Genomic DNA, 26,668 nt, shown 5'->3' with positions numbered 1-26,668 from the left:
AAATCTCTTTCCAGCTAAACACGAGACATGAATATTAAGTCATCATAAGATGATGTTGATGCTGCTATTTAATCAAAGACATATCCAATTTGATGTCAATTTCAAGTAACCATGGCAACAACTTTCCACGAACATACTACCATCTTTTTATATAATGGAACACAAGATAATCTGCTGTGGCTATTTCAAGAATGCCTTAATGGTTCTCGTGTTTCCAAAATCAAGTTGGGATAATTTTGCTTGTGAAATGATACTTCACACATTTTTTTTCAACCTAGTCAAACAGTCAAGCTTTCAGCAACCTTTCATGTCAAGAGCATGTTTGATTGTGTCATATGACGGCGGCCTGTAAATAATCGAGTCTGGACCAGGCAATCCAGTGATTGACATCATGAAGATCTATCCATACAATTGGGACCCGATGACATGCATCAACCAAGTCAGCGAGCCTTACCATTCGATTCCGTAAGTCGCCTCTTACGACAAGCATAGTTGCCTTTTACGCAAATTACTGAAGGTCATCTTGTGTCAAGTATAAATTTACGTGCACATTAGGAAGCTTGCCGGGAAGAATGGGGTGTGAGACAGAGACACTAGTCGGACTAGGGAAAATCTAGAGGGACCAGTTCTTTTTGCCAAAACTGTAGATATTTTGCATAAACTAGTCCAGAATGAGCTGTGGATGAGTTGGGTTTGGTGTCTACCATTTGAATGAATGAATTGTGGTGACATTGGTGTAAAGGGTACCTCATTTATGTTTATGTGCATGTGGAAGACATGCCCCAAATAATACACGTCATACACATTGACCTGATGCCGACAGACCATTGATCATAATCAGGGGAGACAACTCTACACAGTAGGGGCGGTCGGGTAGCCTAGTGGTTAAAGCGTTCGCTCGTCACGCCGAAGACCGTGGTTTGATTCCCAACACGGGTACAATGTGTGAAGCCCATTTCTGGTGTACCACGCCGTGATATTGCTGGAATATTGCTAAAAGCAGCGTAAAACCATACACACTCACTCACTGGGCAATGATTACTTTATAGAATAGTGACAAAAGCCCAAAGACAAAATTCATTTGAAAGCGTAAAAGCTCAATGTTGTCTATCCAGTAATCAATTGGCCTGAGTAGCTTGTACCAGGCTGTCAACCTCACAACTCTCGGGCTCCGCCTCCACCAGATATGTCTTTGCATCTATTTAGAACTTGGGAGTCTTATCACATACACATCTGGTGTTAAGTAAATAAGACTGGTACTTTCACATAAGAATTGCATGACCATGCATGCTCAATCAATACTGCTCTAAAGCTAAGGGCTAATAATTTGATTGATTCATCACTGTTTGCAAGAAAAATATATAAGAAATAACATATTTCTAGATTGAAATATTGGCATCTGGGAACAATATAAACATTTCATGGCATCCACCATAAATGATAAACATTCCGCAGATACCAAACTGTTGGAGGTTTTGACATTGGCCTGGAAGTATATGGGGGTTACTGATGGTATTTGTGTCGGAAATATTCGAACGATTCTAGGGTTATCGGCGACGTTGATCACTGGTGACTTGTTAACAAATAGATACCCGTGATCACTAATATCCTATTTTGGTAACTTAATTTTCTGAGAACAGTGATAGAGATTGGCACTAGTCCTGTAGTCCTTGCCAAACTGCCCAATAGTTAAGGTATCATAAGGACCAGTAGAAATTTGCCACTTTTAAGGGATTTGCTATATGTTATCACTATAAGGACTTGTAGACTAAAACTGTTTCTACTGCTGGAGTAAATATCCAATATTTAGATTTTAACACATAAACGAAATAAAATTGTGTTAGTAATGTGTAAAAAATGGCGAGGTTTATGCTTTGCCAAAAAATGACAGCAGATGGTATCACAGAACAGAGAATTTCCTGCAGAAATCAACACTGTGAAGTGTATTTGTGTGGCGATATATTTTAAATTGTATTCGACTTTAAGGTGAGGGTTTAAGATGAAGGACATATATGTCCCTGTGGCATCCAGAAGGTTACAGGATGTTGCAAGACTACTCACATTAACTTTTGTCATAAACAATACAGGGCCTGTCTATGATTCTCGGCTGCTACAGCTCACATCGCACAGCGAACACACAACCATGCCATAAGACCAGGGTGCATTTACTTCCTGTTGAGCTTTGTTATAATTTCCTGTTCATTTCCTAGAAATTGAAGTGAATTTTTTGTTGTACACAAACAATTATAATGACTAGAAAAATAGGCTGTGCATATTGATAAAATAAACAATTCAGTCGAGTGTCTATCCATTTGGTATTGAGAAGCTGTTAATTACTGCCAATTCACACATCACTCCGTCCACACACACACAAGGAAACCACACCAACATAAACTGACACAGGATCGCAAAGCCTTCACAATTATCTGTAAACATCTGGAAATGTGCAACAAACATATCATACTAAACAAACATGGCCACGATGTTATTGATGGACCTTCTTTATTAGTATCATGTCAAACAGTCCTTTAGTGGTTATCTCTATTGCATTGATGTCTGGGTCTTGTCTCCTTATGCAAGTTGCAGTAGTAATAAAACTAATTGAATCTTTGTTTCTTTCTAGTGCTCAGCAATATTCCAGCCATATGATGGGGGTCTGTAAATAGTAAGTCTGGACAAGACAATCCAGTGATTGACATTATGAACAATGATCTACATAATTGGGACACGATGACATGCACCAACCAAGCCAGTGAGCCTGACCAGTCGATCCAGTTAGATGCGTCTTATGACAAGCATACATGTGTTGTTGAAGACCAATTCTACCCCAGATCAGGGTAATTGACTCGTGTTCCCGACCAACATCCCCTAGATTGTGTCGGAAATACAAGATGATGCAACAACAACAGAGCGATGATGCACTGTCATCACGGGAACCTAGACACAGTGAGCTGGGGTTAATGCCACTTTGAACAGTATTCCAGTTACAGCACAGCAGGTCAGCTGGATGTGGGCGGAAAGCATAAAAGTGATGCAGCTCTCAGACGTCTACCATTTTGGTGAAACCCACAAGCACGGGGCACAGGGCACAGGGCACAAGACACGGGGCACGGGGCACGGGGCACGGGGCACAGGGCAGGGGGCACGGGGCACGGGGCACGGGACACAGGGCACAAGACACGGGGCACGGGGCACGGGACACGGGGCACGGGGCACAGGGCACAAGACACGGGGCACGGGGCACGGGGCACGGGACACGGGGCACAGGGCACAGGGCACAGGGCACAGGGCACAAGACACGGGGCACGGGACACGGGGCACGGGGCACGGGACACGGGGCACGGGGCACGGGGCACAAGACACGGGGCACGGGGCACGGGGCACGGGACACGGGGCACGGGGCACGGGACACGGGGCACAGGGCACAGGGCACGGGGCACAGGGCACGGGGCACAGGGCACAGGGCACGGGGCACATGGCACAGGGCACGGGGCACAGGGCACGGGGCACAGGGCACAGGGCAAACCATCCTACTACTAGACAAATAAATACTTGTAGCTACAGACATAACTGCAGTTATGTTGCCTGTACCATTAACCATAATTCCCATTGTGTTCAGGATTGTGAAAAATCAATATGCATTGTTGTGGCATGTGGTCCTGTGCACAGCACATGGGTCACAAATCAGGTGAAGTCAAGCAAGGTCGGTCACAGACTGTAACTTGACTCTTAAGAGATTCTAGGGTTTCGGTCCTGCCCCACACTGAAGGCAAGTGACATTGTTTGAAATTACCTCTGTTGACCCTGCAGTAAAGAGGTACCCGGTAGGATGAGATGATAAAGTGACTGTTAACCTCCTTGCCCCTCACAGGCAGCTTGGGTTGTATACTCCCCAAGGAGCTGATAACAAAAATCAAGTGCACACTGATCTATTTACCAGGGTAATAGAAATGTAGTGCCATGAGCATACACTTGAGTTCAATGGTGCATTAAAACTGCACTAATTATGATATCATCATAATCATCATCATCATCATCATCATCTTCATCAAATCCCTAGCCACAACATTCCATGTTATTGTGGCATAAATGGTTTATGTAAAATTTGCCATCAGCATGTGTCTGATGAAGCACCAATGATAAGCAGTAATGGAAACTATCTTGGTGAAGACAGCCCTGTACCTGCTGTGACCTAACACTGAAGAACACCAGCAACATCAGTACTCTCAACTTCAATGAGCTAAAGATTTATCGAGCTCTGATGACAATATTTACACAAACTAATGTAGCTACCAGACAAACACTTTACTTTCTATTTCCACATCAATCAATTGTTGAACTGTTTTAACTGTCATGGTGTCTTTCACCCAATTGTATTAGTCTCCCTTGCTCCTTTGTGCTGCGAGGTTCTCCCCTCAGGGTAGAGCATTACAAGGGTCTCTAAAGTGAATGTCCAAAAGGGTATGAGAAGCTGTGGATGGATTCAGGGGAGGCTCAAGTCATTCAGTGTTTACTGTCACTGTGGCATAAACATCTGCTCAATCTAACGGAACCTTCATAAATATCTGATGTTAACTCTGAGATATATTTTAACACAGTACAAGCACTTTTTACTCTTGGAATCAATAATATGACGTACAACAATAATGGTGCTAAGATGTTCGTAAGTCTAACATAGACTTACGAACATCTTAGCATCATTACTTTTGTACGTCATATTCCTTAACATGGATGTACGACAGTCTAAGCATCATAGCTGTTGTACCTTTAACACAGACTTACAACAGTTTTCGGATACTGTTATAATTCAATATTGACTTACGATGACAGTCTTAGCCTTATTACCATTGTTTGTTGTCTAACACCACACAGAATTATTACAGCTATATGACAGCGATCTGTAAATAATCAAGTCTGGACCAGGCAATCCAGTGATGGACATAATGAGCATCGATCCATGCAATTGGGATACTGTGACATGGATCAACCAAGTCAGTAAGCCTGACTAGCCGATCTCGTTAGTCACCTCTTACGACAAGCATTGTCACCTTTTACGGAAAGCATGGCTTGCTGAAGACCTAGTCTAACCTGAATCTTCATGGGTCCAAAGTGGGTATAAAGCAGCAAGGATGAAATACTTAGCAGAGATATAGAAATGCATCAATAGTTCAATCTGTGGTCAAATACCCACAAAATGCCATACAGTACTGTTCAGAACACAGCTACCATTTCATAAAAGCATTTTCAGGATGAAATAATTTATGATGCTTAGAATGTAGAAATTTCTCAACTTGCACTGGACATGATACTAGAATGTAGGACTGCAGGGTATTATTGGTATAATGGTATGCTGAAACAGGCTTTTCAAATGATATGTATTGTAATATTTTTGTGTATGCTCCAGTATATTGGGAAACTTAGAAGAAGAAGAAGAAGAAGAAGAAGAAGAAGAAGAAGAAAAATAAGAAAATTATTATCATTATCATTCTTCTTCTTATTATTATTATTATTATCATTATAAGTTTTGGTATCATTTGTATCGTTTGACCTAATATCTACACAGAAACACATTCACAAATGATGCTTCTCTTTGAGTTGTTTGACAAAACGTTGGAATGCAGAAGTGATTTTTCTGTTGTGTTACCTCGCATGTATTCATGACAACAAACTGGATTTAGTATGTAGAAAATAGGATCTGAATGTACAATCAGTGTCTTTCACAGTCAAACACTTCAGCTCCCAATATGTTGTTATACACAAAACATTTTTTCAATACAATTTTTTGGCCAATGTACAAACCCATCTGAAGGGTTTCAAATATTCTGACAATGTAAACAAGTACAAGAACAAGAACATTAACGATGTTAACATTTTTAAAAAATATAAAAATCTTTGATTCTTTGTGTAAACGTACTGTACTGTTACATGTTTGTCCTGATGCAGAATCCCTCCTTCAACATGTTCCACATGGAGGTTCTTATCATAAACACTGAAACCAACTATTTTCATCTGGCAATCTGGCATGTTATGTACGGCAATCTGTTCAAATATTCTACCTTCTATCTCGGCTTGAGTAGATAAAAAAAACGGACAGGAAATAAGGAAATCTCACTCATATAACACTTGCTGGCAGAAGATTTAACGCTAATTAGGACCACTTCCACACAATCATTAAGTGAAATCAATGATTTGAGTGAAGTAAATCTCTAAGGGGCAAGGAAAGGGCAGTTGCCATGGTGACAGTGTGACCCATCCATGCCTGGCCATCAGCTGTTTCATCCAGCCCCAAGTTGGGGGAGGGGGTTCGGCAAGGCCTACGCCATGATCCTGGGGTTCCGTCTTCGGCCACAGATCAATACATACAAAGCCTGTTTCCAACACATTTATCAAACTGACTTGGTGAAGACCAGCATAAATCTTTTAATCCTCATTACGTTAATCTGGGATCAAAAACATGACAAATGTTCTGTCAAGGTTTCATGGTTTTGACAACACTATTTTGAGTTACTGATCGCTCTATATGACCATATAATTTTACAAGTGTCTAAGCAATTAGAATCAATAAAAAGTGTGTTTGATTGAAATGTTTTTAACTTTTATTTGTTTGTTTTAGCAATATTCCTGCTATATGATGGTGGTCTATATAAAATTTGTGATCAGGCTTTAAAGAATACACAAATCTGGATTTTCCAGAATTCACTAAACAAGACCAATGAATTACAGCCCTTAAGTCTTATCTTTTTTTTGGATAGGAGATATTATTTGTTTACATACAACCTGGTCACATTGCTTCCTCCCCGCTCTTATCATGGATGTACAGCACTGCTACGCTGTCATCACACCCTAGCTTCGTGATATATGATCATGATGCACACTTACTAAGAGTCAAGACACAACAAGACATCTAGAATGTTTTAGACTTACGCCTAGTCTCTGAAAAAATATATATTTGATACACAAGTTCTGTTTGATTGTTTGTTTGTTTGGTTGGTTGTTGCTTAACGCTGCACTCAGCAATATTCCAGCTATATGATGGCAGTCTGTAAATAATCGAGTCTGGACCAGACAATCCAGTGATTGACATCGTGAGCATCGATCCACGCAATTGTGATACGATGACATGCATCAACGAAGTCAGCGAACCTGACCACCCGATCCAATTAGTCACCTCTTACGACAATCATAGTCGCCTCTTACGGCAAGCATGGGTTGCTGAAGACCTATTCTACCCCGGATCTTCAAGGGTTGACAGACACAAGTAATTACAAGTACCGTATTCGACGTAATAAGCGCCCCGCTCTAATAAGCGCCCACGGCGATATTTGCTAATATATTGGCAAGTGAACAATCCCAATCAGCACCGCTTCTGCTCGATCAATGTACCCAAGACTTATTTATTCGTGTATAATACGCACTCGTGTGTTACATGCACCCTTAATTATGGGCAATTAAATTCTGGATAATATATCTGTCGTATATAAACAGTTCAGGCCGTCAGCATAAACCATGAAATTTAGCTTTCAACTCTGTTTTTTCCACCAAAATAATAGTCTGATAAGAGCCCCCTATATCTAATTTTGAGAGCGCCCTGGGCGCTTATTACGTCAAATACGGTAACTAAAATGGAAACCCAGTGAGATGGAAATTTCAGAAGCAGTGTAAAATCTATCTGGACTAAAGTGTTCCATTTAGCGCTATAGCATTACAGAAAGGGTTGGGCAAGGGGAAAAAATATGGTTCAGGGACTGTGAACCTGGCTGTCATTTTCCGATCTTACTGTTAATCATGTAAATAATAAGATATCCTGTCAACAAAACCAACAATAATCATTCAGGGAATTCATCACAGAATCCAATTTAACCTCTTCCATTCTTGACACATCTAACAACATTTCAAATTCAACTGCTGACATTAACCTTGGAACATGGAGGAAATATATGGAAAAGAAACAACACTTTGCACACAGCTCAACACATACGTTGCCAATGGTGAGCATGCTGTTCCTATTCTGCATCTGTAGTCTACATTCAAATATATTTCAGGAATGGGGCTGTCCAGGCGGCCCAGAGTCCTAAAGTATCAAAAATCGCAATGTAGAGTTCTCCTGGATCCATAACTTTAGGTTCAAATCCAAAATTAGCCCCGTTCTGATCCTTGATCTACAACATAGGTTCACCCTGTATAGGTCTGTCAGCACCACACGCCTCCTAGTGGGTTTCACCAAAGGGGCAACCATCTACAACATAGGTTCACCCTGTATAGGTCTGTCAGCACCACACGCCTCCTTGTGGAGTACTAAAATACTACTACCTGCAACTGTTTGGGCTTTCCTGATAAATTACACACCTTGACACACCTTTCTAATGTTAATGTCTCTGAAACACTATTCAGAGCAGTTTTTAAACCAAATTCAATTAATTCACTTCTTACATTGACATACAATGATCCTCAATCATCGCCACAATAATGAAATAGGGAAATGAAATATCTTTTTTCAGGTCTTAAACAAACTGACTTGGAAAAGCTGACAGCTGGCCTCATACAATTAACTGTTAAATGCCATGAAAGCTTGAAATCTTTTGTTGAAGACATGTATAGTCCTCTAATTTCCTTACAAGGAGTCGATTGTCACGGCTAGTGCTTTTAAAATAGAAATATCACAGGAAACAACACATGACATTTGCTTTCTGACATCAATGCATGATTTGGTGGAATACGTCTGGTACAGAGGAGATGCTCCAACTCTCTGTCCACAGATATGATTAAGCAGACATTTTGAATTTTGTTTTTTTAACTCCGATAAACCCGCTGGATTACAACTTGCTTGTCTGTTATATTGATTGGTCCAAATACTGTCAACATATCAAATACAGGAAAACCCAATGCCATTGACAATTGAATCTGTCCTTTAACATTTCCCGAAATGCTTCAAGCTACAGTGTTTGATGCAGGTTTTTATTTCTTCAGATAACAAGGATACCTAATTCTCCAGTCCAAACTCTATTCATTTTAGGATGAAAAATAGTTTCAGGATTTGGGTTTGTTGGAGCAGCACATCTTCATCCACAGGCAACATTTAGAATATCAATTAAGAAAAATAGCCGATATTGTAAACCTTGGAGTGCCGTCACATCTCTGACCCAATGATTCTGCACATGAGTCCTTTCATGGGAGGGTGATAAGCAACAGAAATAAATCTGATGGAGACAGCAATGGTCATGATGACCTTGTTGATACAACAAGCTAGCCTTTGCGCAGCCACTTAATTACTCCAAGCTCGGTTTCAGCAGTTCAATAGTTCTGGAGGGGAGATCCGTGGATTCCTATTGCCGACAAACAGGAAATTTCAACCAGTCCGTTAGGTCAAGGTCTGGTAACAATCTGGACAATTGTATTCTAATCATCATGGCTACAAGTTAACCTTCCGGGCCTCAATCCACAGAGTGATCTTCACCATGATTACTGTACCTTCAACACTTAAGCATAGGCTTACAAAAGTGCCATGTAGCTGCAAGATTGCCTCGATGATTGGTGAGCAGGACAACGGAACTTTGGTCAATCTCAATCAGCGACTTAAAGTACAAGTATCATGAAAAATAGTAACTTATTTTTCCCTACATCATTATGTAGCCAGTATGATGTACAATAAGATGGCCAGGAAAAAAGTGTGAAAATGTAAAGTTAGCGCTGATGCGCTGAGCTAAAAGTATGTATTTGAGGTCTGGATTTGTCACAACCATACTAAATTAGCACGGACGGCTAGGTCTGCAAGCTGATTGGATATTACCACCAGCCGGATACAGAATATACGCAATCCTTTCATTAGTTGTTGGGTGACCTGTGTTCTTTATAATACCGGTGTGGATTCCATGTATGTTATGAGTATGGCTAGTGGGGGGATTCAAGTAACCTTGATGTAACATTATATAATTTTAACATCGTAAGATATTTTCCTTTTCAATCTTAGTGGTGCGGGGTTACTGCAGTAGGTTATAACATAATGTATGCCAGCACTCAGTCCAGGTATCACCAGGTAACACACTCAGCCTTGTGTATAGTGTAATGTAACACGGCAAGTGACACAGATTCACAGAGTCAATGACATGTCCCTTTCTATTTGTAGTGCTATTTCAAGACTGCACCTGGATATTGTAATCTGGAGAAAATATACGAAACAAACAAACCATCCTGTGTTTTGCAATGACTTGTAATCCACCCGTCCAAAATGGGGATTATTTTCAGCACTATTGTCGGTCACACGTAGGCGTTCCCTTGTACTTCTTCCGAAATCCCCATTCATCTTCCAAAAAACATTCACATTCCATGCTAACTTGAAACCTATTGTCACTGTCAGAGTCGGACATATTGGTAAGTTTTAACAAAAATCTTGATACCGCAAAAAGGAACAAAGTACATACGATTCAAACACAGAAAAGTCTCACAACAAAATAAATGCAACAACAAACAATAAACACAATTGAAGAAATAGTATGTTTCTCACACTGTTTTCTCAACGAATATTGTAGGGGCAGTTGGGTAGCCTAGTGGTTAAAGCGTTCGCTCGTCACGCCGAAGACCCGGGTTCGATTCCCGACATGGGTACAATGTGTGAAGCTGATTTCTGGTGTCCCCTGCCATGATATTGCTGGAATATTGCTAAAAGCAGCGTAAAACCATACTCACTCACTCACTGATCGAACAGTGAACTCAATTTGTGATGAAAATGGCCTTTGTCATAATTCTGTTGTTGAAAGAAGGAGAAGTATATTTCAATCCTTTACTCCTACTCATAGACAGTAAAATACAGTGTACAGATGAACATTGGTTAATTGTGGATAGGTGAATGTCAAGAGTTAAAAGGGTTGAAGAAAAGGTTTGCTTTGCCAGTGGTTGGCTTCTTGTGCGATCAAGCGGTGGGGGTTTGGTGTCTGATCAAGCTTGTAATTTTGAAGGTTGCTTGTGTGCGATCAATCGGTTATTTTGAAGGTTGCTTGTGTGCGATCAATCAGGTAATTTTGAAGGTTGCTTGTGTGCGATCAATCGGTTATTTTGAAGGTTGCTTGTGTGCGATCAATCGGTTATTTTGAAGGTTGTTTGTGTGCCATCAATCAGGTAATTTTGGCGGTAATTTCCTCAAAGAAAATCATATATGAAGTCTTTGTGTATAAAGACTTCATCTCCGCTGTATTTTTATTTCAGCCTTTGAAATTGATAGACAGGACAAACTTACAAATAAACCTATTTACGAGCTGCTTTCGATGTTTTTAAAATGCTATTTGCATTAACAATGTTACAATCTATCCAAATCTGCAGAGTTGTATATCCCAATGAGACTTGCACTTTAAGCCATTAAGCAGACCAAGTTGATGTGAATTAATGCCAGTCTAGCTACATGGGTAAGCTTAGATAACATGTTCAGAATAAAATCTACGGAAAATTGAAATGTAGGACAAGTTTGGGCTTGTATTCTCAACAATTGGACAGCATATCTGTTACTAAAGATGAAAACAGCACATGATATAACTGCTGCAATTTGTCGACAGGGTGTACAGTGAGTGAGTGAATTGGGTTTAACTCCGCTTTAAACAGTATTTCAGTTATATCACTGCGTGTCAGTTTAATGTGGGAAAAAAGCCCAAAGTGATGCAGGTCTCAGACGTTTACCACTTCGGTAAACCCACGAGCACGGGTATGGTGCTGACAAACCTAGAAACATAATTGGGGTGAACCGGGATTCAAACCCACAATCATAGGTTTCTGGTGTGCCCAAGGGACGCAACTCTGCACAGAGAATTGCGGCACCTTAGACAACTGGGCCACCCGTACACCCAATATGATGCCAGATTCTGAAAAGCATTCTCAGAAGTATTGAAACAGTAACCATTGATTAGTTAATAAGTTCAATGTCATCACCATTGATATTACCTGGGACATTGCCACCACCAACATTTCTGTTTTGACAAGTCGTAACAAGAAATGAAATCAAGTTGTCTTTGGTCTGACAGTTTGTCAGCCATGTTTCCGTTATTTCTCCTCCATACTGTGCCAAGTGCATACGTCAATTTCTCAGCTAATCAATTATTACATACCTAACAACCAACATTCCACATTAACCAATTGTTAAGGTTCAATGAACTCCAATAAGGTGACTGTATAGCATAAGACAACTCACATACTTGGTTACACAAGAACAAGTGTTGAGAGTAGTAGTGAATTCTCATAAGAGACATCAATATTTATTGTCTTATTCGTAAAAACACCAAAACAAAACAAATGGTTAATTCAGTTCATTGTTTTAAAAATCAAATCGGCTAATGCAATTATTTCAATAAAAGTTATGTTCATAAATATTGACTCTAATTGAGTTTGAAAACATGTTGCTTTTTCCGAGTACTGTGAGGAAATGCCACAAGGGCGAGGTCTGGAAAGAACACTGAGCATGATGAGTTTGTAAAGGATGTCACTACCCGTGTACCCATCTGGCTTCATCTAATTATCTGTATGCTACTTGTTATCTATTACCTGTTATTGTCTATGTTAGTCTTCTAGTTATCACAACATATCATACATATGTACCTCTCATCACTTGGTTGATGTCACTCCAGCTTGATAACGGTGTAAGAATCAACATCAAAACGTCGCTATATGCAATAAACCAGAAGTTGAAGTAAGACGAGTTCTATGGATGAACAACTTCTTTATTACAATTGGTGCGATAATTTATTAATGTGTATTCTCTTTCAACTCGTATCTCTTAGAGCATGTTACCTGAAACACAAGTATTTGGGGTTGGTTTTGAAGCTCGTGAGCATGTTCAGCCTAGTAACTGAACCTGGAAGGTTGTCCTTCCTGTACAGCACGACTTGTGTTGCGAACAAGGTACTCACCATTAGGGAAGGCCAAGACGCTGATGATGAGGAAGAAGAAGACGAGGCAGCAGATGCCGCTCCAAATGTTCTCCTCAGGTAGGCTGTCATCTCTGTAAACAGACGAGTGAGTGAGTGAGTGAGTGAGTGAGTGAGTGGGTGGGTGGGTGGGTTTTGGGTGAGTGAGTGAGTGAGTGAGTGAGAGAAAAATGGTTCAACAAATATTTGGTCATGTCACAATGGCCAGCTTATGAGAAATTTGCAGCTAAGTCATGCACATAGGTCTAGTGACGTCTGTTGATAGATACTTGCCAATGAGAGGTAATATTGAGTGGATACCTTCCCACACATTTACATGACATAGGTTTAACACTCATCCTCAGTAACACTTCTCCATCATGTCTATTGACAAACATAGAGCAAGTAAGAATAAGAACTTCTGAATGCCTCTCAAAGAAGTGAAACATATAGCAATCAGTGGATAAATCAGTCAATAAACATGACAAAAGATCAAGATGATAATCATGATAAGTTACACTTGAGTGTCCATGTTTCATCAGCTATCTTGTACCCTTTCATAAAGTCGCAAGTTTGTGCTGTTATTACGTTATTTGCCATTAACTTGATTTATATGATAAAAATCACTGGTTGATAAAATACAGAAGTTACCATGGTGACGCATATAAATGTTAATATGAGATAAGTCCAATTATTGTCTGAAGAATTTAGACATGGTACTTAACAGATATTTGCATTCTATTAGTCCCAGGACAATTCCTTGTGTGCCAACATCTATACACTGAACAAGATGAAGTATTGGAATGACTTGCCACAAGTTTCAAGAATTATATAAACTTTTGACAAATATCTCAAACACTATGCCTTGAGTCAATGACTTCCAGATTAATCCACCCCTGATCACAGGAGAAACAAGTAGTATTTTCAAGCTTTTTTACTTATTTGTTCCAATGCTCCCCTTATAAAATGCTGAGTCTTTCAAAATAATACCAGTTTGGGTTCTGGTAAACTGTGATAAGCAAACATTGAATCAAGTACTGTAAGAGTGAGTGAGTGAGTGAGTGAGTGAGTGAGTGAGTGAGTGAGTGAGTGAGTGAGTGGGTGGGTGGGTGAGTGAGTGGGTGAGTGAGTGGGTGGGTGGGTGGGTGGATGGGTGTGTGAGTGAGTTTGGTTTTACGCCAATTTTGGTTTTAGCAATATTTCAGCAATAACACGACGAGGGACACCAGAAATGGGCTTCACACATTGTACCGATGTCGGGAATCGAACCAGGGTCTTCGGCGTGACGAGCGAATGCTTTAACCACAAGGCTAAGTGACCACCCAGTACTGTAATGTAATACCCAAGCATATTCAGCAATGCTGTCTTATTTGCAGCTATTGACTATTTCTTGTTCATTTTACGGACAATGCCCACCATAGTTGATATTTCTGGGAATAAGATGATACCGAACAATCAATAACCATGAACAGGTCTATGTCAGTGCTATCCAAGCCTTGCATTCAAAGTTCTGAGGATTCCATACAAAAACTGTTTCACTTGAGCATTGACGGAAAATGATAATGCAGGAGGTCTAAGCTATCAATACTATTTCACTCTGAGCAAACAGGGCTACCATGTTCATTTGATCAATAGCAAGGTACTAATGGTCCTCATCAAACAACTAAATTAACACAATTAATGAAACTTTGACCTTGCTTGGTTCATTACCTTGGTTATGAAAGTCTTCAGTACCAGTGACAGCCAGATGGGCGTATCAAAATTTTGTTTGCCTGAACCTCAATATATGTAGTGCAAGACTACCATTATAGTCCCTGAAGTGAACTTGGGCTGGGACGAGTGCAAATTACTATCCATGTACCCACCCCTTTATTACCTGACCCTATCCGGGTACCCACCTCCTATTACCTGACCCTACCCAGGTACCCACCCCTCTATTACCCAACCCTACCCAGGTACCCACCCTTTTAATGCCTGACCCTACCCAGGTACCCACCCTTTTAATGCCTGACCCTACTCCGGTACCCATCCCTTTATTACCCAACCCTACCCAGGTACCCACCCCCTATTACCCGACCCTACCGAGGTACCCACCCCTCTATTGCCCGACCCTACCCAGGTACCCACCCCTCTATAACCTAACCCTACCCAGGTACCCACACCTCTATTACCCAACCCTACCCAGGTACCCACCCCTCTATTGCCTGACCCTACCCAGGTACCCACCCCTCTATTGCCCGACCCTACCCAGGTACCCACCCCTCTATAACCTAACCCTACCCAGGTACCCACCCCTCTATTACACAACCCTACCCACCCCTCTATTACCCAACCCTACCCAGGTACCCACCCCTCTATTACCCAACCCTACCCAGGTACCCACCCCTCTATTACCCAACCCTACCCAGGTACCCACCCCTCTTTTACCCAACCCTACCCAGGTACCCACCCTTTTAATGCCTGACCCTACTCCGGTACCCATCCCTTTACTACCCAACCCTACCCAGGTACCCACCCCTCTTTTACCCAACCCTACCCAGGTACCCACCCTTTTAATGCCTGACCCTACTCCGGTACCCATCCCTTTACTACCCAACCTTACCCAGGTACCCATCCCTCTATCACCCAAACCTACCCAGGTACCCATCCCTCTATTACCCAACCCTACCCAGGTACCCACCCCTCTTTTACCCAACCCTACCCAGGTACCCACCCTTTTAATGCCTGACCCTACTCCGGTACCCATCCCTTTACTACCCAACCTTACCCAGGTACCCATCCCTCTATCACCCAAACCTACCCAGGTACCCATCCCTCTATTACCCAACCCTACCCAGGTACCCACCCCTCTTTTACCCAACCCTACCCAGGTACCCACCCTTTTAATGCCTGACCCTACTCCGGTACCCATCCCTTTATTACCCAACCCTACCCAGGTACCCACCCCCTATTACCCGACCCTACCGAGGTACCCACCCCTCTATTACCCAACCCTACCCGGGTACCCACACCTCTATTACCCAACCCTACCCAGGTACCCACCCCTCTATTACCCAACCCTACGTCAGATACGCTATAAATAGACCAGAAACTGATGGAGTTACCTCCTGCAATGGCACATGGTGGAACATGAGGACACGGTGAAAGAGGATGTGCCTGCTATCAAACTATTACACTTAATAACCACCCCTTCATTTAAAACTCAATCTCATTAAAATCAGACCTTAGTCCTCGCTGCCGCTAAACAAAGATCTGAAGACATCCCATTCGGGGTCCCATCAGACCAACCTTTCATCCGACCAATCAGTGCGTCGCTTACCAGATTATGAAAGTGACAGTCGGAATGTGATTTCTAATCATACAACCTCGAAAACTTAAACATGGGGTATACCGAACGATAGTTACAGGTTTAACGACAGATTCCTTACAATCTAGACCATCAATTAGCCATTTCAGAATGTTTTTTGTTCAGGTTTCAAATTTTTAATCGGAATTTGTCAAAATATGTTTCGAAGCGTTGTCGCCAATTTGAAATTATTGCCGTAAAGCACAAGAAAGCTGCCTTCTGATTGGTCATTCCATTGGTCGGTCAAAGTTCGCGCAAGGTCGGTCTGACGTGACCTGTTATGGGACGTCCTCAGATCTTTGTTCAGCGGTAGCGAGAACTAAGATCTGATTTTAATGAGATTGTTTAAAACTGTTCTTGTTTTTTTTCGTTACGAGTTTTTGTTTTTGCAATAATAAGTAAATGTATGAATCCAGAGGTTTTAGATTTATATTTTAGTGACTTCATCATTTTTTCCTACTTGTTGGTGTATCATGTTACCAGGGGTATGTCAGTCTGATATGTACTGTACCGCAAGACACCTGGTGGTAGTGAGCGTCCAATCAATATGATGTGGAGTTGTTGTTTTGCTCTTTCAGTGGGATTATCATGATTATACATCAACACTATTGTTTCAGCAACTGCCCTTTCTTACAGAAGTCCAACATTTCAGTAGCTGAACCGTTAAAATTAAATATTTCGCTACTTCACTGCCCCTCGGGAGGGAGTGAGTGAGTAAGTGATTAGGGCTGCAGCAGAAGTCTTACAGCTATTCACGGCCCCAGGACACAATGGCGTTCAGTGTCCAAAATTAAGCCAAATGTCAAGCGGTTCTTGAATACACCTACTATCAAAATCCATGGGGTTTAAATGTCTGTAGATGAAAATAACATGTAGAAAACCAAGAAAACCCCTTTCTCATGATTATGAATATTGATGAAATGAGCAATTTGTTCAAACATGCTATTACAAAAACATGCAGCAAATTTAAAGTTCTGCGTAGGAACAAGAGTATTTATAATGGAGATGTGTCATTAATTCCCAGTGCCCTTCAAAGTGATATTTGACTCCTGAATAATGGAACCCATTCAATGCCTTGTGTGTTTTCACTACGTAGAATCCATAGAAGAGTGGTATTGACGTCAAGAGACGAAACAAGACAGTGACATTTCACACGGGTCGCCACTGCTGTAAATCAGCCAGCTGATATTACCAAATAACTCAGACAGGAAGGGTCTGTCAATCTTAAACTATTTCCCTATGAACTGGTTACTTAACTACCCATTAACAATGACAACGGAAACTAACATTAAACTTCAAGTCAAGTACTCTCCATTACACAATGAACAAATGTAACCATGGTAACAAATTAATTATTGGGCAAGTTAGGCAGTACGGGTCCCTACAACCACGACAACATCTACAACTATGACTCCACTCCATGCTGCTGTAATAAGATGGCAGTAACCAACAGTAGATTATTACCAGGGTATGAAACTCCCAAATATTTCAGCCAAACCACAGGACTGGCTAGCTGAAATACTTGCCAGCCCTGACCAAAACCTGCCTGCCCACTATAATCATATGTTTCTCAGGATAATTTAATTAAAGGAACACAAGGAACACATACAATACGAGACAAATATTCAAGCAACATATTAAATGTGACATTTTCATAACTGTAGTAATCTGAGAATGCAAATAAACATTTCCGTGTCAATCAACCTCTGCTCGCTAAATCATGTAAATGTAACCAGTAAATCTAAAGTTTGGCCAAACAAACAAACTAGTTGTTTTACTGATTCTCCTCACTCATGCACTCACTGAGGAACACCTCACTCATGCACTCACTGAGGAACACCTCACTCATGCACTCATCAAGGAACACCTCACTCATGCACTCATCAAGGAACACCTCACTCATGCACTCACTGAGCAACACCTCACTCATGCACTTGGTGAGGAACACCTCACTCATGCACTCACTGAAGAACACCTCACTCATGCACTCACTGAAGAACACCTCACTCATGCACTTACTGAGGAACATCTCACTCATGCACTCATCAAGGAACACCTCACTCATGCACTCATTGAGGAACACCTCACTCATGCACTCACTGAGCAACACCTCACTCATGCACTCACTGAGCAACACCTCACTCATGCACTTGGTGAGGAACACCTCACTCATGCACTCACTGAAGAACACCTCACTCATGCACTCACTGAAGAACACCTCACTCATGCACTTACTGAGGAACATCTCACTCATGCACTCATCAAGGAACACCTCACTCATGCACTCATTGAGGAACACCTCACTCATGCACTCACTGAGCAACACCTCACTCATGCACTCACTGAGGAACACCTCACTCACTGAGGAACACCTCACTCATGCACTCACTGAGGAACACCTCACTCATGCACTCACTGAGGAACACCTCACTCATGCACTCACTGAGGAACACATCACTCACTGAGGAACATCTCACTCATGCACTCATCAAGGAACACCTCACTCATGCACTCACTGAGGAACACCTCACTCATGCACTTACTGAGGAACACCTCACTCATGCACTCACTGAGGTACACCTCACTCATGCACTCCCTGAGGAACACCTCACTCATGCACTCACTGAGGAACACCTCACTCATGCACTTGGTGAGGTACACCTCACTCATGCACTCACTGAGGAACACCTCACTCATGCACTCACTGAGGAACACCTCACTCATGCACTCACTGAAGAACACCTCACTCATGCACTCACTGAAGAACACCTCACTCATGCTTCCCTGAGGAACACCTCACTCATGCACTCATCAAGGAACACCTCACTCATGCACTCACTGAGGAACACCTCACTCATGCACTCACTGAGGAACACCTCACTCATGCACTCACTGAGGAACACATCACTCACTGAGGAACATCTCACTCATGCACTCATCAAGGAACACCTCACTCATGCACTCACTGAGGAACACCTCACTCATGCACTTACTGAGGAACACCTCACTCATGCACTCACTGAGGAACACCTCACTCATGCACTCACTGAGGAACACATCACTCACTGAGGAACACCTCACTCATGCACTCACTGAGGAACACCTCACTCATGCACTCACTGAGGAACACCTCACTCATGCACTCACTGAAGAACACCTCACTCATGCACTCCCTGAGGAACACCTCACTCATGCACTCACTGAGGAACACCTCACTCATGCACTTACTGAGGAACACCTCACTCATGCACTCACTGAAGAACACCTCACTCATGCACTCCCTGAGGAACACCTCACTCATGCACTCACTGAGGAACACCTCACTCATGCACTCACTGAGGAACACCTCACTCATGCACTTCCTGAAGAACACCTCACTCATGCACTCACTGAGGAACATCCCCCTTATGCACTCATCAAGGAACATCTCACTCATGCACTCACTGAGGAACACCTCGCTCATGCACTCACTGAGGAACATCTCACTCATGCACTCACTGAGGAACATCCCCCTTATGCACTCACTGAGGAACACCTCACTCATGCACTCACTGAGGAACACCTCACTCATGCACTCACTGAGGAACACCTCACTCATGCACTTCCAGAAGAACATCTCACTCATGCACTTGGAGAGTAATTCATCAAGGCAAAATTGTCGGTTCATACATGCACCAGACATGAATCCCTGTTCTGAATATGTTTATTCAATGTGTTCAAGTGGTAGGTTTTATGTAAGTCTTTTGTGAGTGAGTGAATATGACTTATAATCACCATGGTAACTGTTTGATTGGCATTCTAGAACAGAGATCAAGGGTATTACATCTCGTCTGCCAATGAAGATTTAATCGGCCAAAAGACTATTAGGATCCAATCAGCTTGTCACAATTGTTTAATGCTTTTAATCCTTATCCTATCTTATCCTATGTGTGCTATTTGTTGTTCTTACTGTACATCTGGCTTCATTAATCATGCCTTCATTACCAGTGTGCTATTTGTTGTTCTTACTGTACATCTGGCTTCATTAATCATGCCTTCATTACCAGTGTGCTATTTGTTGTTCTTACTGTACATCTGGCTTCATCCAATTATCTGTATGCTACTTGTTATCTATTACCTGTTGTTGTCTCTCTTAATCTGCTAGTTGTCACAACATATCATACATATATACCTTTCATCACCTGTTTGTCGTCACTCCAGCTTGATAACGGTGTAAGCATCTATATCGAAACATAGTTTATGCAATAAAACAATATTCCAGCAATATCACGGTGAGGGAACCAGATATGGACATCACACATTGTACCCATGTGGGGAAATCGAACCTGGGCCTTTTGCGTGATGAGCCAACGCTTTAACCACTACGCTACCCAACCACCCTTATTGTTAAAAGTCACCTGTCAACTGTGAATGGCATCAACAAGCAGTGTGCAACCTCAGGCGCCTAAGCATAGAGTGGTGTTGTATTTACATTAATGTAGCTGCAGTCACTACAACAATTTGGGGGTAATTCTGGGAAATGCTCACAAACATTTTTCCCTGTTAATTTGCTGATGCGGTCAGGCAAGGAAACCGCAACACCTTCTTCATCATGTTCTCCCCTGAAGGCAGGCCTACCCAGTTCCAAGAAATGGTTATTACAAGCCTTGAATGCAAATGTCCGTGATCAGTGAAACCCAATCAATATTTATCATTGCATCAGCCAACACTGCTTTGAACAGTATTTCAGTGATATCTTGGCATGTCAGCTTACTGTGGGAGAAATCCCTAGAGTGAAGGTTGTGGGCCTTTGCCACTTTGCTGAAACCAACCATCATGGGAATGGTGATGACCAATGGATCCTGACATTGTTAAGGGAGGGAACTCTGCACAAACTCCACTGCCTCAAACCACTTGTCCATCCATCATGTCTGTGCCTCCCCTTCCAGAATACATGGTAGACAGGGTTGAAAACAAAGTAGTAGGGTGTGCAAAACATGAAGGAGCATTGGTTTAGGGTTTTGCTCATACAATTAAATAATACAATTATCATGCCAATACATGAACAGTGACACAAGGTACAAAAAACAATTAATTGTAGTCTGGGATGACTGGTTATGGCATGACTGAAGAATGCATTCATTTTCATTGTCAAACATTGTTTGCACCTATCAACACTGTTGAAAGGCCGTTCAGAGGCCGATTCTGTCTCCAAGCACACTGCACCAAATAGGGTTGATACTCTCAAAATCTACACATTTGTTCAAGTTCATCCTGTTACTAGTCAGAGGCAAACTTACTTGTAAGAAATAGTGAGTGAGTGAGTTGGGTTTAACTCCGCTTTTAACAGTATTACAGTTTTATCACGGCGTGTGAGCCACTTTGGTGAAACCCATGAACACGGGTATGGTGCTGACAAACCTAGAAACATAATTGGGGCGACCCAGGATTCGAACCCATAATCATAGGTTTCTGGCGTGCCCAAGAGACGCAAGTCTGCACGGCGCCGGAGACGACTGGGCCAGCCGATACACTTAAAGACTGAGTCTGACATGTTTTTGACAACTCAATTATTAATACTGTTTTAATCTGCATGGCCACCCGTGCCCCCCTTGTAAAAAATAATTAGGAAGAATAATATTCAATTTTATGTCACATAAAATGAAAAATGAAATGGGGATTACTTGTACCATGTTGTACAGGACACAGAGCTTCGACCTAAAGTTGCAATGAATGACAACAGAAGCCCCTGGAGGATTGTACTAAGATGCTGTAATGTTGGTAACCAGACCAACCAACTGTAGACAGTGTTAGGAACCGCTACAGAACCATGCATGCTGATCACTAAAATTACCATGATCGCCACATCAAGTGGAATGTGTATTCATGGGAACAATGGCGGAGTTTAGGTTACATCAGAAGTATGGTAAGCCATGAAACGATGGTTGATGAATTGATTCTGTGGAATACTAGCATGTGTCCCATAGTAATGGGATCCCCAATTTGTATGTTCCACGGCATTATGCCCATGACAGACAATGAATAACCATTGCAAAATTAGCTCAGGGTCAAGATAACATGTTTTCAATATTACATTGTTGACAGGTGCACCTTCATGAGAAAGAATCAAACTGACCCAACAATCCGACATACATCATCTCCCACATGAACACAAGCATCACATGTTCATGAAGTGTATCTTGTGTCATGTATCATGTGTAATGCATCTTGTATCGTGTCTTGTATCTTGTGTAATGCATCTTGTATCGTGTCTTGTATCAAGTGCAGTGTATCTTGTATCATGTGTAATGCATCTTGTATCACGACTTGCATCTTGTGTAATGCATCTTGTATCACGACTTGCATCTTGTGTAATGCATCTTGTATCATGTGTAATGCATCTTGTATCGTGTCTTGTATCAAGTATAGTGTATCTTGTATCATGTGTTATGTATCTTGTATCACGACTTGCATCTTGTGTAATGCATCTTGTATCATGTGTAATGCATCTTGTATCGTGTCTTGTATCAAGTGCAGTGTATCTTTTATCATGTGTTATGTATCTTGTATCACGACTTGCATCTTGTGTAATGCATCTTGTATAATGTGTAATGCATCTTGTATCAAGTGCAGTGTATCTTGTATCATGTGTTATGTATCTTGTATCACGACTTGCATCTTGTGTAATGCATCTTGTATAATGTGTAATGCATCTTGTATCGAATATAGTGTATCTTGTATCATGTGTACTGTATCGTGTACATATTCCATCACAACCATACAATCATTCTCACTCTTCACTTTGGGGGAAATAAATCATCAAGCTTCATGGAAGCAATAGGCTGAATATGGCCCATGACAGACATGTAGCCTTGACTTGGGTAGAAATATGCAACTGAAAGTCACAACTCGGCAACAAATACTGACATCAGCATATACATGTAATTGATCGTAAGCCATCTATCAAATAGAGACACCAATCTTAAATATCCCTAGTCTGCTAAGCACCCAGTCTCCCAAACGACACTCAAGCAGCGTAGACCTGTAGACTTGGTTCACAAATGTAAATATCCGTATTCAATACCAGAAAACCCAGCAGTCATACTGTCTTCTATCTATGGCAACACCAAAACTAGTTAATCTGAATACCAAAAGGCACCACAGCCATGATGGCATCTTAGTCAATGTGCAATCAAAACTTCAGAATGATATCTTGAGATTGTCCAGTTATTTAGGGAAGTAAGATGATGATCAGGTAGAGCTTGTTTGCGTAATTCCCACCACCATCACTGCATTTGGTGATAACAAAAACACAAAGTACAAAGATAAATTAGGAAAATCAACTCATGACTGACAATCACCAGTCACAAACCTAAATGTTTGTCAGATGGCTGTGAATGTGATACAATATTTCAAACTGAAAGATCCTTGGAACCTGGAAAACTTCCACCAGTGAAATTACAAGTTTTCTATAGCCAGTCGTGATGAATCATTGAATGTGTACTTGACAAGGCAGCTGCCAATCTCTAACAACAAAGGAAGCTGATGTTGATAATCAGATTTAATTGTGGAGTTTGGAATTCATTGATCCAGGCCAAGAGACAGACGGTATCACTGGAACTAGACACAGCCTTGATTGATCTCTCTTGACGAGGAACACTTAACAAAGATGAAGCAAACTTGACCCTTCCTCTTCTCCAACACATATATATATATTAGTGCTAGCATCCAGTTACATAAGCTAAAAAGCGCTTTGTCGAGTCGGCATATATCTGAAAAACACTTATGTGGACAGTTGGAGGCTTACACTAGGTGGGAGTTTGTTACAAAGGGAAGGTCCTGTAGCTTAAAATGACCGATCGCCAAATGTCTCTGTACGTGAAGGTACAGTCCTCGCCATGAGCTGTTCCGATGACCTGAGGGGACGTCATGGCTGGTACTTCTGTAGAAGCTGTGACAGACATGCTGCAGCTGCGTTGATGAATGCCATGCTGTCAAATGTTGTTTACTTCAATAATATTGATATGAATCCGGGTTATTGTTTTGGCCAAAAAGCAAAATTTATAGTTGGCATATTTTTGTTTGTAATGTTTTTCTTAGTTCTTAGTTTTCTTAGCTGTATATCCAGTGATAGCTGAACATGCAAAAACAAGTATTATTAAAAAATGTATTCATATTTACCATCTTATTAACAGATTAGGTCCCAAAATCAATGAATAACCTTCAAATTGATTAAATGTGTTACTACTAACAGAAGATCCCTGAAGAAAAGGAGTACAATAGGTCTTCAGCAACCCATGCTTGCTGTAAGAGGTGACTATCGGGATCGGGTGGTCAGGCTTGCTGACTTAGTTGATCATGTTGATGCATGTGATCGTATCCCAGTTGCGTAGATCAATGCTCATTATTTCAATCACTGGATTGTCTGGTCCAGTCTTGAATATTTACAGACCGCCATCATATAGTTGGAATATTGCTGAGTGCAGCATTAAACAACAAACTAACTAACAAACAAACAAACAAACAAACTTCCAACAGGAACTTACAAACCTACATGTTGACAATAAGTCACTAGTACTGTCAGTTGGTATCTTGTTTAACGCCGTACTCAGCAATATTCCAGCTATATGAAGGCGATTTGTAAATAATCGAGTCTGGACCAGACAATCCTGTGATTGACATCATGAGCATAGATCCATGCTATTGGGATCGATGACATGCATCAACCAAGTCAGCGAGTCTGACCACCCTATCCCGTTAGTCGCCTCGTACAACAAGCATTGTTTTACGGCAAGCATGGGTTGCTGAAGACCTATTCTACCCCGGATCTTCATGGGTCAGTTGTCATATTGCCACATGTACTGGCAGACATACTGCACCATACGATTTGTACCAAAGGCTTCTTGTGTCATTTTGGCTCCATGCAACCATGAGCCCTGTACACGATAACACTGACATAACCTCACACTGACATAACCTCACACTGACATAACCTCACACTGACATAACCTCAACACTGACATAACCTCACACTGACATAACCTCACGCTGACATAACCTCACGCTGACATAACCTCACACTGACATAACCTCACACTGACATAACCTCAACACTGACATAACCTCAACACTGACATAACCTCACACTGACATAACCTCACACACACTGACATAACCTCACACACACTGACATAACCTCACACTGACATAACCTCACACTGACATAACCTCAACACTGACATAACCTCACTGACATAACCTCAACACTGACATAACCTCAACACTGACATAACCTCACAGACATAACCTCACACTGACATAACCTCAACACAAACATAGGATGATGGACAAAATATGTGCACTGTCCAACCCGTTTTTCATATTCTTCACAATCAATAGGGGAAATGGGTGTACATACCTCCAGCATGTGACAGAAGGCCAGTCAGGTACATTTCTTTCAGTTAAAAGACCTCGCTAAAAAAAAAACATTTGCCAAAGGAAAGCCTATGTCGAAGACAGATCAAGGTTGCTAGTAGACATTGAAGAGCAAACTTGTATTACTGGTGTGTGAGACAGCATTGGAACAGCTAGGGAACATTTTGAAGATGTGAATCTGAAGATTGAGGGTATCCTTTGTTTAATGAAAATTGTAACAGAGAAGCTCCTACTCTATTTCCCCATTTCCCCATAACATGCACATTGTGACAGCCAAAAAAGGGTACTTGTCATACCTTGTCCTTTGCCAATCCATTTTAACAATGCCTCATACTGGCAGGAGGCCTTGGGCAAAAAACCTTTGATAACAAACAGATGAACTCCATTTCAGTGCAATAAAACAAGATTAATGAGCTATAAATTTCAGGATTCAAACCAACCTGAGGCTCTGGACTTTAAGGTATCAGCAACACAATGACAACAACTAAGTCAACTCTACGATAAGATGACCGGCATATGTCGACCGAGAATTTGTAAAATGATAAATAAATATATGTTTATAACATAAAAGATGCCTTTTCATGTCTTTGAATAAGCCCTTAAGGCTTGGCATGGTGATTCTAGCGGAAAGATAGGTTAGAAGAAGCCAGCCTAGACTGTCATTTTGTCCCAGAAATACAGTTATCTTATTTAAAAATACATAAAATGAAAAAAAAATAGAATCCAAATGGAGCCACGAGCAATCCTTACAGCTGAGGCAATCTAGACTTGCCAAATCATTCAAGACTTGTTGGGACTTCTTTTTCAATTTATTATCTAGGGTCTGGGAGACAGACTAAAGTCAGTCAAACAAACCACAATGTATGTCACTCAGCAAGATTCCAGTTATATGATGGCAGTCTGTAAATAATTTAGTCTGGACCAGACAATCCAGTGACTGACATCATGGGCATGATGAGTATCGATCTACATAATTGGTATACAATGACATTCATCAACCAAGTCAGCGAGCCTGACAAGCCGA

At 41.4% G+C, this 26,668-nt stretch overlaps 1 protein-coding gene across 2 annotated transcripts in view; it reads right to left on the bottom strand.

Moving 5' to 3' along the window:
• The window catches only part of LOC139473405 (phosphatidylserine synthase 1-like), a 102,825-nt gene that overhangs the window by 64,834 nt on the left and 11,323 nt on the right, over nt 1-26,668 (bottom strand). For both annotated transcript variants that reach the window (XM_071256002.1, XM_071256079.1), the window contains exon 2: nt 12,888-12,979. In XM_071256002.1, coding sequence (XP_071112103.1) covers nt 12,888-12,979 — 92 coding nt within the window. The remainder of the gene's footprint in view (nt 1-12,887; nt 12,980-26,668) is intronic.

The sequence above is a fragment of the Haliotis cracherodii genome, unplaced genomic scaffold (assembly GCF_022045235.1).
Source record: "Haliotis cracherodii isolate W230 unplaced genomic scaffold, xgHalCrac1.p SCAF_1, whole genome shotgun sequence".
Classification (NCBI taxonomy): Eukaryota; Metazoa; Mollusca; class Gastropoda; order Lepetellida; family Haliotidae; genus Haliotis; species Haliotis cracherodii.
Note: the sequence above shows the minus strand (reverse complement) of the source record. Positions and strands in the feature narration are given on the sequence as shown.